Here is a 15,542-nt window from a genome sequence, read left to right on the forward strand (position 1 = left end):
GAATAGAGATCCTTAAAACCTGGACTGGGGGAGGGGGGTTGAGGACTAGAGTGGGAAACACTGCACTAACCCCTAAAACCCAATAAGGATTCAGGGGAGTGTACAGACTATGCTTTGGGGAAGTTAGAGGGGAAAATGGTTAAATATATATAGGATATCTGCAGAAAACAATCCATTACATCAAAATCATTGTAATTGAGGAGGTGGGTGAACAAAATCGATTACAATTATATGTGACAGGGCGATCCCTTACTATACTGAACTACATGTGAAATTCCATGACCCGTCTCTTCAAGTGGAAGTGAAGGCAAGTATAGCATTGACTCAACTCAAAATTGGAGTGTAAGTTACGCACATGTAAGAGAAGTCGCATTCTTACATGGCAATAACGGACTTGCGTCCATCAGGGCCCAAGTGTAAAATCAATACTGGGAACAAAGTTGTATTTAGTCCTTTTCTTGGATGCTCCTACTATACCAGGGTTGGGCAACAAAGATTTCTTCAGGAGCCTCACAAGAGACTCTTGGTCCCACAAGGGGCCCACAAATTACATGAGTTATAAAAGCATCAGATTACATTACCAGATCAGAGCATCAGCATGAACCGGAAGGGTAGATAGACAGATTGATTAGTGAGAAGATCTTTCAATCCAATCATGGGCTAACATTCGATATAGACTATGTGAATACATTGCTCACTCTGTGACATTAGATTTACTAGAAATGGTAAAGATACTTAAGTGACAAATAATGGCCTCTTCTAAGAGTCAAATGTGGCCCAGACCACAAACTGCCTTCTACTCTGCTCCTCCATCCCACTCCCACCATGATTTTTACTATAAGAGGGAGGCTGGCACAGACCATCTAGCAAAATTAATTCAAACCACTTATTTGTCCCCGCCCCAAACAGAACTGCCACAAACCACTGTCCCTAAATACCTGGCAAGAGATAATAAAATATTGTTTTCAAAACATATCCATTGTTCACTCAACCCGTAATAGTAAATTACTGTAATCTCGGTGTATACCCAACTGCAAATTCTGCAGCTGGACAATGTCAGGTACCCATGTCAAAAACAGGTGTCAAAATAAGCTATGCATTGTTTAAATTTGGGAAAGGTTTCTGGATATTAAAGGGGAATACTTCAGCTGTGTTTTGCTAAAGGTAAGATGCACTGATTACCAGTGACATAACAGTAGAGGATACAGCACTAGGAACCGCAATGGGCACAACCCTGGGCCCAATGTACTACAAGGGCATAGATCTGTTTTGTCCTTTACTTGTCTTTGTAGTCGAGGATACATGAGCATAGTCAGGAAGACTTCACAACCACAGTGGTGCTTTTATCCTATCTGAAGGTGTCCGGTTTTACACCAGAACCCAGGGGCTTTTGCTGCACCCCTGCCTTTTACACTTGTCTGATCCACCTGTCTGTACAATTGTACAAAGCAAATAGGCTCCTCCCACTCAAGTGACCCCTCTCAGTTTGAATATAAAAAGAATTGCAAAGTGAATAAGTGAAGGGAAAATACATACTGCTACAAGGGCCATCTCATAAAACATTATTTTCCACAGTTAAGATCTCCCTACCCAGAAAATCTAGAATAAACAGATTTATCAGCAATCTTAGGAGAACCTCAAAATGGGTGTTCATGGGCATGGCCTAGGTGGAAGAAAGACCATGGGCTAATGTATGCCAATTGTGTCAACAGGTATGATACAGAGGTTTGCAGAACGTAACTATCATCCAATTTTTGGGTGTTTTCCTTTTATAATATACAGATAAAAGACATCACAATATCTACAAACAAATCCGATGTAAACTAAAAATTTTAAAATAATAAAATAGTAGGATAAACATTGACAGAATGACATATGAGAATTTCCATAATGCAGTATATGTGTTCTATAAATAAAGTATTGCAAACCTATCATTCACATCACTGATCATGAGTAATGATTGTCAGCTTACTTTATAAACTGAGGTCAGAACAGTTACAGGCATAGAACAACACTGAAGCTCTTTAGACATTCTAAGCCAAATTTAAAACAACTGATATTCTAATGAGCTTACAAAGCATTGTAATTGCTGAGGATTGAGTGAGGTTGATAAACATCCCCTTCCATCCACACATCCTCAAAGCTGTAAGGGGTGATGTGATTACTAACAACAAAACTGCATTTTTTTAATTTATTTTTTATTATTTTTATTTACTATTCTTGCCTATCCTCTACATGATTTTCGATTTTTCTGGTAATACCACATCTGCTTACCCCAAAAATCAGGGTGGATACAGGGGCAAACGCAGGAATTGTAGAGGAGGGGTCTCCACACCACGCCACCAATGGGCGTGACCAGCATGCATGGGGGCGTAGCTATAATTTTAGACAGTGCTTGGCTGCTCTCCAACTCTTCCTATCCCCATAATATACATGGGCAATGCTGCGTGCACTACTGTTAGGTGCACGCAGCTCTCCCTTTTCAAGCAGAGTTGTGTGAAGCGGGAGCAGAGTCCAGCCACCTCAATTATACAGTGCCCCAGGCCTAGAGGGGGGTTTCCAGGCACTAGGTAACCCCCCTCGGTTTGCCTATGGGATATATGGCTTCCTATAAAAGTGTGTTTGACCCTGCCATCTACCCGCACAGTATCAAAGGAGCCGCATACCACTACTCTATTCTACTGGGATACCCATCTCCTTCCCCTATCTCATGGTCTGTAGCTTTCTGTGTAACTCTAATCTCCTCCCACATTATAAGACTGCTTTCACAATCAGCCCTGCTCACACAATCACATGATACTGCCTCCCACATCATTAGCAGACTAATTCCCTGAAATACTCAGTGCTTCTGTGAATGAATGGCTACAGGTTGAGCAGTAACAAATAAGGTGCTCTTGCCTTTGTTAAACACACCAAACAAATTGTCTGTGTTCGCTGTTACCTTGGTAAATATGTAATTTTTGGAAAAACCTGAATAATTAAAAAAAAACAAAAACAAATTAATTTTCAAGTTCTGGTCAAAACAGTAACCCTGTTGTTTCACAGTATGTATTTATGATTTAAAAAAAGCCTAAAATGTAGAAAGGTAGATATGTTGTCAGAAGTTATTGAAAGATGGGTTTTTGTAAGTGCAAACTTTGCTACTATTTTACTCCATAGAGGTGGAAATAGAATACAAACTTTATTTTCCGTTGTGATTTACTAGGGAAATAGTTTGATAAAAAAAAGTTTTAAACTGAAGTAGTACAGCCAAATAGTAACACCCATCAGAGATTAACATGTTTCTTTTCTAACGTCTTCTTGCCAATGTTACTACCCCTCGGGGACTGACATTTGGTTATTTTAAAACAGTTTTGCAAGTGACATTTGGTTATTTTAGAACAGGGTTTTCTCAAATCCATGCAGTTTATGCTTTTTTATGTTTAGACAATTTTGTTACTAATGCACATGTGAATTAATCAGTAATCCCACCTCTTTCCACAGAGGGAAATCCACTAAACATGACCTCTTGTGGGTAACTTGAAGACCAGACTCCAGAAATTCTAATACAGACCCTGGATGGGTATCAAATACGTATAAGGCGATATCTACCTGACGTTTCATGGTCCTACTACCAATAGCTTTCAACCCACCTAACACTCAACAACAGAAGAGAGGAGACATGTAAGGGATGTTAAAGGTCTATTAATCCTCCCCCTTCTATCCACTGGGCAGCTCCCTTGTTGGCTGAAATGTTTTTGTATAAATTTCCAGATGGGAAAGTGTGCAAGTATTGATACATTTTTTTTTTTTATTAATATAGAGGTAAGAAATCATTTTCAGTAGCAGTCCAGATGCATAATGACTAATGGATTACTAATAGCTAATTTTTTACATCTTAAACTCTTGCCCACTTGCATTATAGGACATGTAGTTTATCTTAGTGTTAAAACAGGCCCAGAACTATTATTTTTTATTAATTTTACACACCTTATTCCGTGGATCCATAGGATGGGGTCACAATAGCACACATTGTTATTGTCTGAATACTAGCAAAGAGCATCACCCACAATTTATGGAAAGACCTTTGCACAAATCAAATACTTTAAACCATCAGATTTGCAATTCAATGTATTCTGCAGAAATAATAGGTTGAAATGTTGGTGCTGGAACTTTGATGCCATTTAAAGGTAGAAATATAAGAATTTCTACAGTATTTTACTATAATACTGTGTTTTAAAGGTAATGTGCCAGTTTTATGATAATTTTTTCACATTACTTTTCGTTTCCTAGTCTTTGGGGTTTTACGAGCTGTTTGTCCAAATTAATGGCTTGTGAAGTACAAATAACTAGTGATTATTTTCAGAGTTTCCGACACGGAATCTACAAGAGCCTTTGTTATTGGAATTTCAGGTATCTTATACAAACTGCAGCATATTTTTTTTGTCTGATAACCACTTAGCAAGAATGCCTCCACTACAGAATTAAATCAAAATCACATTGTGACCAGGGAAATCGCTTTATTTTTAGTGTTTAGTCAGTAAACACAAACCCACAGTAATGCAACAGTCTCATTCTGTGGCATTCCCCAGCATTTTAAAGCTTTGTGTCAAATGTAATTGTTTCCTGAAGGCTGGTTATTTTATTTTGCAAACAGTAAAAAGGACATTTTCTAATAATGAATTTGAGACCAGGCTGGAGAACCTGCTTTCAATACCAGCTTGAGCAGCTTAGAACTGTAATACATTTCAGGATATATCTCCACTTGGACTCTTCTTCAGCTTAAAGACCAACTGTGAGGAGGAGAAATACATCAGACGTCAATGACCTAGCATGGGAATGTATGATTAATAAATTGACTTAGGGATACTCTCCAACAGTTCCAATGCTAGGGTATGGTCCAGACTGCCGGAATCTTGAAACGTATATTGGGTGCCATAAGGAGGGGAGGTGACGGCCTTGGCATGCCCAAAACCTAATGCGTTCACAATCTTCGCTTGTGTCCCTATTCCAAAATATTCAGGTGTTATTTAGAGAATCAAATGTTACCTATTTCTCCAGCTGGTTCGTAGCGCATGGGCATTCTAAATATAAAAAGTGCTCCCCCTGATTACACATTAGTTTTAATGGGGAACACTGTTACTTTCAGCGCTCGGATAGCAGAGGGCTCTCCCATGGATGGGAAACCAAGTTCCCCATTCACAGTAATGTGTATTTAGGGGAACTTTTACTGCTAGTTTAGAGTGATTAGACCAGTGGTCAGGGAACAGGGGTAAATTACCCCTGATGGGGTAAAAATGAAATTCCTGGGGGTAATGATGCCGATTCACACGCTGTCAGTTGGATTGTAGACCCCTTTAAATGTGAAATTGCTGTTGGACCACAAGAGCCTCAAGGGTTGGCAGAGGCACTTCTTGAGCTTCGATGCAATAATGAAGCACGTATTGCATTTGAAAACAAAGCAGATCTGTCATATTTTTGGATGTCAACAGCTGCAAAGGCATCAAAATTGCACGTGAGGAGGCAGTCAAAAAGTTGCTGCCTTTTGCAACAACCTACCTTTGCGAACAAGGATTTTCCACTCTAACGAACATAAAAACAAAGCCGAGAAATCGATTGGACGCTGAAGACTGTATCCAAATTGCTCTGACATCAAAATGCCCCAATATTGATGCTCTCGTATCAAAAATGAAGCAACATCATTTCTCCAAAAGCTGAAGTTTTGAAGTTGAAGCTTTCAAAGAAATTTTGAATAGATTCAATAAAATTTTGAATTCCAATAATTAATAATATATGATTTCTTTCCTTTCAAATCAAGGGGTAACGTCGGCGTATCTAAATATATTTAACTTTAAAAAAGTTCCCTGACCCCTGGATTAAATAGTGAAGCATCACCACCTTCCCCCCAAATTTTGCTAGGTGGCCCAGCGATTGAGTATTATGCCCTTCGCCTGTATCTGTGACGTTAAATAAATTATGACATAGAAGTCATGGTGATGCCCGTTGTTTATCTTACAGCTTCTTTACGCCTCTTCACTACTAAAATCACCACAATGTCCCCTCAAGTGTGTGTGTGTGTGGGGGGAGGGGGGTTGCAATGACGCAATTTGCATCCTCACAGCCCTGTCTTTGCTGTATAATGACGCAATGTGTGTCATTGAGCGTCAGAGGACAGGGAATTGATGAAGAAGTTTGATGTGAATAGCGTTATCATCATCATCATCATCACCATTTATTTATATAGCGCCACTAATTCCGCAGCGCTGTACAGAGAACTCATTCACATCAGTCCCTGCCCCATTGGAGCTTACAGTCTAAATTCCCTAACACACACAGACACACACAGACTAGGGTCAATTTTGTTAGCCGCTAATTAACCTACCAGTATGTTTTTGGAATGTGGGAGGAAACCGGAGCACCCGGAGGAAACCCACGCAAACACGGGGAGAACATACAAACTCCTCACAGATAAGGCCATGGTCGGGAATTGAACTCATGACCCCAGTGCTGTAAGGCAGAAGTGCTAACCACTGAGCCACCATGCTGCCCACATATCACACACATTAGCACACATTATCATCATAGCCGGATCCGAAAGGTTGGCCTACTTTACATGGAATCTCGGAGGACTCCGTGAAATTCGGGAGTCTCCTGGATAATCCATGAGAGTAGGTAGGTATGTGTATAACGGACATTTGAAAACCAATAGAATTGTACCACCTGTTACATGGTTATTAGAATAAAAAATAATATAATTTACTAAAAAGGACTTTTGGAACATTTAAAAAGACCTCATCAGTATTGTCACAGGAATATCATAGCACTATATTTATCTCCTCCGCAGTTTAATCATATTGCTTATGATTATAATACATGGGGCCATTTTATTGCCTGAGGCTGCAAATTAACGAGCCTCCTTCTCATTTCTTGCTACAAATTACTACAAATATATTCTAGTCATTCATAAGCATTATTAGATATACTCAACAGGTAAACACCACTAATTTGGACTTTTGCATCAAGAAAAAAAACTATATTTAAATTCATTAATTTCCTTTTGCTCCCCCCACACATTCTGCTTCCTAAGATTTCTACCTCAGCATGCCTGGTGTACCTCGCCATTCTGCGTGCTGCAGCTATACTGTAAATGACACTAATTGACTTTTGTCTCACTATTGTTTTAGACATAGCTGCCTCCGGTTGCCTAGTTACAGACCCGCCCCTGCATCTGGCCCTGCCTCCAATGTATATCTGAGCTGTCACTCAGCTCTTGGCAGATTGTGTAAGCGAAAGTGGAAAATGACATTGAATAAGTGTTTGCTTCCTCTCTCTTGTCTTTCTGACCTAGGGCTCAGCCTTTAATGACAGTTACATATTCACTGGGATTCTACTGAAGGGACCTAGGAGGGAAGATGACCAAACTTATCAATATAATGAAAACTGTATTTTTATATAGAACACAAAACTAATTTATTTTCTAGCTGTATACAACATAAAATCCAGGTTGGTTTTCTAAATAGTAGCTTTGCAGCCAAAGAGTTAAATTTCATGGCAATTTAATCCTGCATTAAAGTTCCCCAATACATAACTTAATTAAAAGCCACATTCATTTAAGGTACTTCATTCTGCATTGTGAATTCATCATATCTTTTCTGTTTATTGAATGCACAACAATTCAGACCATTGTAGGTCTGTTAAAAGCTCATCATTCCTAGAACAATGTACAACACAACGGTAGGGTACATACCTATTCCATTGACTAAAGGCGAGTCACAGACTTCCAGCCCACTTGGTAAACCTTGTCTCACTTTGTCATCCTCCAGGTCATTTTTGCCTTGCTCGGAACCATTTTCAAAGTGCTTGTCTTCTGTGTGGCTAGTGGGTTCCCCGTTCTCCAAGGGTTTGTCCAGCGGCATAATCTGAAGCCCGCTGGGAGTAGTTCTATATGTTAAAGTCTTGGTTGATCTGTCTCCAGGGGAATATTTAGCAGTACACACCTTCTTCTGTTTTTGAAATGAATGTATTTTCCGCCGTTTCTGTGCAGCTCCCCTGGCTCTCCCAGAGTCAGATGACCTGTGCGGCATTCTGTCCACTGCTGCCCCCCGCAGGAGCTTTGAAGCAACTGCCTGCTTACCCGCTTTGGCTCGCCTATCTCTGTTTAGGTGCAGTCCGTTAAATTCATCAATAAACTCCTCGCAGTGTTGCAGGTGGTGCTCAGGCTCCCAGGTGTCTTCGCTACTCCCATAACCTTTCCACCGAATTAGGTATTCCCACTTCCCTTTCTTGTTCTTCCTTTTGTCAACAATCCTTTCAACCTGGTGATAAAAACAGCACTTAATATGTATTTTATATAGTTAAATGCAAGAAAAATGTATGGCACATTTTTTTATCCAAACTCAAATAATACATCCCAATATTTTACCTAGGATCCATTGTTCTCATTTCTGCACTGGTTTATAAAGTTCTCATTTGATGTCCCTACAGTGCATTTTAAGGAAACGAAAAAAAAAAAAAAAGTACCCACATCGATATGTACCACAAATATTTAAGCACAAGGAGTAATTTGCTTAGACACCAGGTTACCTTGCTTCTGTTCTTTATCCAGTCCAATCTTTAGCTATGTAAAGTGAACCTGTCTACATACAATGAAGGCAGACATTTTGTCGACTACCATTCCCAAGACTGCTATCCATCCAATTCTCAAGTAAACAATGACACCGTTCAGGGACTGTAGTGAACGGAGAGGGTGCTGGATTTTTAGTATGTTTATGTAGAAACAAAATACCACCAAGGAAAGTGTTACTATTTTCTAGCACTTAAAGACAATTTAAAATCACTCTTTAGGTGTGTGTAATCACTTACTGGATCTATCGCTGATTGTCATCACCAGTACACACTATGGTCTGGTTTTGTTGTTTTGAGTACTTCCCATTGAAGATAATTATGGACCATTGAAACATCATTAGTTCTTGAAAGTCACAGGTAAGCAATTCTCATTTAATGCACAAAATATCATGAAATGCACTATGGTGTTTTATTTTATTTTTTCTATATCACACTGTGGAGGAACCACATCAGCCATTGGAGGGAGCAATATATTTACTGAAGACTCACCTGAACATCGTTACCAAGTGAGTTCTTATGGAACAAGATGGTGTATGCATAACAGTGGTCAAGGGAAATTTTAAAAGTGGCAGTATGGAAACTATAACTATTGGCAGAGTCAACTAGCCCCCCAAATTTTTGGGTCATTTAATCAGTTTATTTTAATGTTAGTCCTAATTTTATATGCTTTTAACAGTAGTTAGTAAATGGCAGCCATTCTATACAAATAGAAAGAGAAAGATTCATTAAGCATTGTAATAGTTTAAAAATAAACATGGCTTCTGTAAATGAGGACGTGGGGAGATGAAAGAAAATAATAACTAGGTTTAAGTAAAGCACAAAGCAATCTTTATAATTATTCTGTAATTCATAGAAATTAGATTATAAGGGATGACCATTGTATTTTGACAGTTAATATGATGATAATAATAATCTATTATTATAAAACACAATTTTAAAAATCAAAACTATAAACTAAAATATATATATTCCCCTAACAAGGATCTAATTTCCCCGTATTTTTATTTATTAAGTAGGGTCTGCCAAACGGCTCTCAGTTATATAAAACCAAAGTGCACACGTACCCTACATTTGCACTTTGGTTTTAAAGAAGTGCTGATTTGGATATACTACACTATGATATTATTCTCTTCCGAGTTCTAGCTGATTGTACCCCTGGGAATTATCTGTGGGAACTGAGAAGATTTATTCAGCCATCAAGTTTCCTCAAGAGGGACTACATTTATCAGAGAAGGCGATATTGATTTATTTTTTGGTACAAGGCCACACTGGTTATGATTGGGACCTTATTTATGGTACACTATGTGTGGAGCTTCTTTTCTCTGCAACATATATATATATATATATATATATATATATATATATATATATATATATATATATATATATATATATATACATATATACATATATATATATACACACACACACACACACACACACATATATGTATATAGCCTCTCCTAGGGCCTGATTCATTAAGGATCTTAACTTGAGAAACTTCTTATTTCAGTCTCCTGGACAACACCATATTACAATGCAAGGGGTGTAAATTAGTTTTCTGTTTTGCACATAAGTTAAATACTGACTGTTTTTTCATATAGCACACAAATATCAACTTTAAATTTCAGTGTACAAATAAGCTATAAAGTATTTGTGTGCTGCATGAAAATACAAGTCAGTATTTAACTTATGTGCAAAACAGAATACTAATTTGCACCCCTTGCATTGTAACATGGTTTTGTCCAGGAGACTGAAATAAGAAGTTTCTCAAATTAAGATCCTTAATGAATTAGGCCCCTAGTTATTGAAATTGGTAGAAGTGTATATCACACACTGGGAACCTTTTCACAGCCTTGGGCAGAGCAGAGAACAGGTTAGCCTGAAGCAATATGCATCCTACAACGCGTTTCAAAGTAACAAGACTGACACAAAAAAAGGAAGAGATTTTCCTTTTAAAAGGTAAAGATAATTAGTACTAATCAGCACTGCAGCGCACTTAATAATGCCTATTACTAATGATATCTGTATGATTAGTGCCTACAACAATTAAAATAAATAGTACACAGAAAAGTTAATTACAAATTGAGTATAACAATTAAAACAAAAACATTAATTACAAACTGAGATCAGACCTCTACAGAATAACTCCGTAAGATAACCTTTATGTAAGACGCAGAATTCATGCCATGTCAGTGTGGGGGAGCCTAACAAATTATTTATATTATTGGATATCATTATTTGGCCTCAATTAGCATAATTATTTCACACCAATTAACATCAGAAGACCAAATGTGCTACTTGTTATAGTTTACTATATCCTATGTTAATAGAACCATTGCAGCTGGAATCTACCAGTAAGTTATGCCATTATATTTGATATTGTTTAACTACTGATTATTGAACTGATTTGCAAATATAACCCCATACAAAATTATAAATGGTAAAAATTAATATATAAAAAAATAAAATAAAAAAATCCAATATCAGCATCAAAGATTCTCCATATTCAGTTCTTGACTAAATCCACAATTCTCAAATACAGACTGTATGTGTAGACAGAGAAAAATGCATTTTATGCATTAATTACTTCAGAAAAAACTTCAGGTAAAAAAATAATAACATCAGTTTAAAACAGAACAGATATTGTATCTCTAATGACATATCTATAGGACTAGCCGCCTATCAGAACTTGTAGATTAAAGAGTATTCAGCAAGTTATTTAACCAGATACAGCTGTGGAACACGATCAGCAGGAAAGATAGTCCAGTGATAGTGAGATCACAGCCTATACGGAGAATCTGTGATGTTGATATACAATTTAATTATCCGTTCTGAAGTAAGCATATTCACAAAGGGGAATTTCCACGAATGGTGTTGGAATTTGAATTGATTATTTGAAGGTGTTTTGTACATTATTGAAAAACAATCACGTTCACAAAAAGGAATCCTATGAGGAAAAGGCTATTCATATTTTGATTAATCACAAAAATGACATATGTGTCGCATCACAATACATGTTTAAACATATTACGTTATAAATGTTTTCTTTTTATGTACAATATTTGGAATTTCACTGGAGAAATATCATTCATCGAAGTGGAAGAATCACTGTGCACTACAATAAGCTATTGGACCTTTTTTTTGATTTTGTACAAGCTTTTGCAACAAATTGATGTATATGTCACATGATCAATCGTGTAGCACATGTTCATGTTATATGCTTTTTTTGTATATTTTGATGTCTATTGGTGGGGTACGGTGAACACCCCGATATATGTTGTAGGCAGCAACATTTCATATAGGATCTCTCCCAAGTTATATTAAATCCCTTTGTTAAAAATGAAGAATGTGTCCTATGTATATTTTAATAAAATAGCCAAAAAAATAGCTCATGTCCGTATTGTTAAATACATATAATTGTTGGCATTTAGTGAGCAACCATTAAACAATTTACCGGTCATGTTTTTTTATTTCATAGTACTATTGTAAATGTAGGTAACTAAAATCACTGTGCCCAATGAAATGAATAAAAAGTTATTAAAACATTAATTCCATTAGACATTATAGACAGACAAGTAAAAAGAAAAAGTAAATAAATACTTGGAGAACTTTCAGAAACTAAATTGGTAATAAGAGTTAAAACAATTAATCCTATTGTTTATGCAGGTAACTTGCTAACGTACCGAAAACATATGGTTGTCAATACAACTTGAATTTGTTGTATTTTATAAATCTATACAGTATTTTTAATTCATTATATTTTGTTACTTTACAAAGTATTGATCTGTATTAGTAAATTGATGTACCTGTTATTTAAAATCTTAACATGTTTGTATTAATGTTACAGTCAGTTAAATCAACTAGGATTCAGAAGGAAATTTTACTACCAATCACACAAATAAGGAATGAAGTTAAAATTGAAATGCAGTTAAAAATTGCCTCCCTTAGCCTTTGTAAAGTCACATTAAAAGAATAAAGAACTATTTGAAATGAAATTATGGTAAAAAAAATCATGTACAAAACCGCAAACTAATAATGCTATAAACTACTGGGTTGATTCCTGATACTTTAATTCTCTACCATAGGAAATAGGGAGTAAGCAGTTCCACTACTATAACAAATAACATATTTGGGGGTATATTTACTAAACTGCGGGTTTGAAAAAGTGGACATGTTGCCTATAGAAACCAATCAGATTCTAGTTGTCATTTTGTAGAATGCACTACATAAATGAAAGCTAGAATCTGATTGGTTACTATAGGCAACATCTCCACTTTTCCAAACCCGCAGTTTAGTGAATCTAGCCCTTGGTCTTTAATTGTCTTTTAATGCTAATTGTGGCTAAATAATTATGTCTAATATAATAATTATTTTTTTCTTTTGGGTATACACACATTGGCATAGCACAATGTTAGCTTATTACACAAATAGATTAGTTTATTCTTTAGGTGTCATATCCCCAATACATGTTTATGTGTTTTAATTGTTACACTCAATGTGTAATTAACTATTTAGTTTAATTGTTACATGCACAAATCATACAGATATCATTAGCAATAAGCATTTCTCAGTGCTTTGCTGTGCCCATTAGAGTTAATTACTTGCACCCTTCATATAGAAAATCTCGATTGCTTTCTTTATGAGCCAATCTCTGCCCCAGGGTGAAGTTGTGACACTTTAAACCGCATTGCAGGATGCATATTGTCTCAGGTTAATATGTTCTCTGCTGGACCCGGGCTGCCAAAAGGTTCACAAAGTGATAGACGTCTGCCTAACCCAATTACTTACTATCATTTGTAATTTTCTTTATCTGTGACAGTAGAATAAATACAGAGGTCACATTTAACAGAAAACCAGACATAGAACTACAGATAAACATTGTATATCAGAAATCCGATACAATGATTAAGGAAAACATACACACAATTTTGGCCAGACCAATAGGACAATTACAAAATAGAAACATTATTATCTAATATATAAAAGCCTAGTGGCGTGTGTTAGTCTGTGTGTGTGGGCGGAGTTATACACTGACCTACTAAATTCTTAGTGTGTGTGGAAAAAAAAACCTCAGAAAGGGCTGAAATTTGGTATACTTAGGGGCGTATTCAATTGTTAGCGTTAACGCTAAAAAACGAGCGCTCAAAAAATATTACCGTTTACGGTAATATTGCGCGCGAAAAGCGTTAATACGGTAGTTTACTCGCAAAATTTCAGCTCGCCGCTCAGGGGGCTGCGAGCTGAAATTCCGCGAGTAAATACCGTATTAACGGTAAGATTTTTTGAGCGCTCGTTTATCAGCGTTACCGCTAACAATTGAATACGCCCCTAAGATGTTTTTAATTTGTTAATTTAATTTGTTAATTGTTAAAAGTGTTTATAAAGATTTTAAAAAAATATATATATATTTCTTGAAGGAGAAGTGACAGTGGGGAGTGGTTGGTGGTTGCCGGGGGTGACAGTGGGGAGTAGTTGGTGGTTGCCGGGGGTGACAGTGGGGAGTGGTTGGTGGTTAAGGCCTGGGCTATGGCCCAAATGCATGACAAGAACCTTTTTAACACCTTAAGTAGCTTGATTTGACTAGAATGCATGAGTATCATGCACGGGTTAACTTGTTCTATATATGTTAACAAAAAAAAAAAAAAATGAAAAAAATCCAAAGAATAAACAGTCCTTAAAGAGACAAAGGATAAATAAAGAAGGAATTTGCTGGGTTTATTTAGCTTTTGTATAGGGAGGGAAGGAAAGGCAACGGGTGAGGTAAGAAGTTGTAAGTAAAGTACACTTAATTGTTCTAATAAAAAAATATTCTACAGATAACAATTATTTAAAAAACCAGAGCAATTAAAGACAAACCCCAGATATACAATTATTTTTTAAAGTATTTCCTATTAAAGGGGAGTTGTAATATGAATAACAGGGACCACAGTTTTTGTAAAAGAATTTAACTACGTAGACTAGAAATAGACGCTCCATAGAGGCTACCTATCAAATTCTCTTGATAACGGTGTGTCTAGTTGATGTCTTTTCTCCAATCCTGAAGTATTGGTTTGTTGGTATATTCACTAAGGGATATTATAGGTTTACATAACAACACAATAAATGAGTCAAGTGGAATTTGGACATTAGGTAATTGTGTAATTAAACTAAAAATATCATTCCAATAACTAGATATGGAGGGAAAATCCCACTAGATGTGAAATAATGTACTGGCGCTTCCTGTTTCTCCAGCACATATTAGATGACTGGGGATAAATATTGTGTATTTTAGAGGGGACCATATGCCACCTGGTGTATATTTTGTATGTATTTTCTTTTATAGCATTGTTAATTGATGCTTTGCCTATGCGTTTCATTGGCAATTTTTAAAAGGCAATAAAGCAACTTTTATTGCTGCTACACAACAGAAATGGAGGAGCTCTAGAGAAATGGTTTTATAATGCAATTCTTCATCATCATCATCACCATTTATTTATATAGCGCCACTGATTCTGCAGCGCTGTACAGAGAACTCACTCACATCAGTCCCTGCCCCATTGGAGCTTACAGTTTAAATTACCTAACATACACACACAGACTAGGGTAAATTTTTTTATTTTTTTTATAGCAGCCAATTAACCTACTAGTATGTTTTTGGAGTGTGGGAGGAAACCGGAGCACCCGGAGGAAACCCACGCAAACACGGGGAGAACATACAAACTCCTCACAGATAAAGCCATGGTCGGGAATTGAACTCATGACCCCAGTGCTGTGAGGCAGAAGTGCTAACCACTGAGCCATTGCACAGCTGTGGAGTTCTTGGAGCTCTAAAGCAAAACCACCCACAGAATATGCTCCCCCTTCCAAATTATACCCCTGTCACCATATTTAAAGTTTTTTTTGTTACTATGGAATTACGGTAATAGGTAATCAAAATCAAAGCACACCTAGATGCG

The 15,542-nt window shown here is 36.8% G+C and overlaps 1 protein-coding gene across 1 annotated transcript in view; it reads right to left on the reverse strand.

The window, feature by feature from the left end:
* CDYL2 (chromodomain Y like 2) overlaps positions 1-15,542 on the reverse strand; it is an 86,235-nt gene that overhangs the window by 17,735 nt on the left and 52,958 nt on the right. The window contains exon 2 of the mRNA XM_075188987.1: positions 7,727-8,294. Coding sequence (XP_075045088.1) covers positions 7,727-8,294 — 568 coding nt within the window. The remainder of the gene's footprint in view (positions 1-7,726; positions 8,295-15,542) is intronic.

The sequence above is a fragment of the Mixophyes fleayi genome, chromosome 10 (assembly GCF_038048845.1).
Source record: "Mixophyes fleayi isolate aMixFle1 chromosome 10, aMixFle1.hap1, whole genome shotgun sequence".
Lineage (NCBI taxonomy): Eukaryota > Metazoa > Chordata > Amphibia > Anura > Limnodynastidae > Mixophyes > Mixophyes fleayi.